General features: G+C 38.6%; 1 protein-coding gene across 2 annotated transcripts in view; it reads right to left on the bottom strand.

The window, feature by feature from the left end:
• Positions 1 to 643, bottom strand: part of LOC111438209 (peptidyl-prolyl cis-trans isomerase PASTICCINO1) — an 8520-nt gene extending 7877 nt beyond the window's left edge. The window contains exons 1-2 of one of the 2 annotated variants that reach the window (XM_023076164.1): positions 520 to 643; positions 118 to 208 (exon numbers count right to left, since the gene is read on the bottom strand). In XM_023076164.1, coding sequence (XP_022931932.1) covers positions 118 to 185 — 68 coding nt within the window. In that variant the 5' untranslated portion in view covers positions 186 to 208; positions 520 to 643. The other variant, XM_023076165.1, reaches the window with a different exon arrangement.

Here is a 643-nt window from a genome sequence, read left to right on the forward strand (position 1 = left end):
AAAAAAAAAAAAAAAAAAAAAAAAAAAAAAAAAAAAAAAAAAAAACATCAGAAGCGCTGGTTATCAACAATTATTGTTGATGAAAGGGGCCAGAATTCCGTGGCCAATGAGGGATACCTCTTCTCGTCCTCAGAGGGTTCTTTCTTCTTCTGAGGTAAGAGTTCCTGCTCCGTATCAACTGCCATGGCCGAGTAACTTGGGAAGAAAGCTGAAAACGGAAAAATAATATATACTAAATATAATTAAGGCAGAAAAGCAGAAGTAATAGTGAACATCAATGGCGGATGGGAACTCAAGAAAACAGCGAACTCTAGCCTTTAAGCCGAAGAATGAGAATTCATAGTAGAAATTCAATCAACAATTCACATCTTAGTTTCATCAGAGAATTAGCCAAAAGAACAAACAAAAACTTCCAGTGAGACTGATCTCAGGAACTCAACTCAACTCAACACAAGAAATGTTGACTGAGGTAAAAGGAAAAAGATTCGGGGTCGGAGAAGAATCAAACGTGAGAATGACCTGAAAAGTAAGGGAAGGAGATGAATTTGAAGCTCGCAGAGCTAATGGTCGGGAATCAAAGAACAGTTGAACTTGAACCTCGTTCGTTCTTCGTTGATCTCGTCCCAAACATCAGTCCGGCCTG

This window comes from Cucurbita moschata, unplaced genomic scaffold, assembly GCF_002738365.1.
Source record: "Cucurbita moschata cultivar Rifu unplaced genomic scaffold, Cmos_1.0 Cmo_Scf00072, whole genome shotgun sequence".
NCBI classification, from domain to species: domain Eukaryota; kingdom Viridiplantae; phylum Streptophyta; class Magnoliopsida; order Cucurbitales; family Cucurbitaceae; genus Cucurbita; species Cucurbita moschata.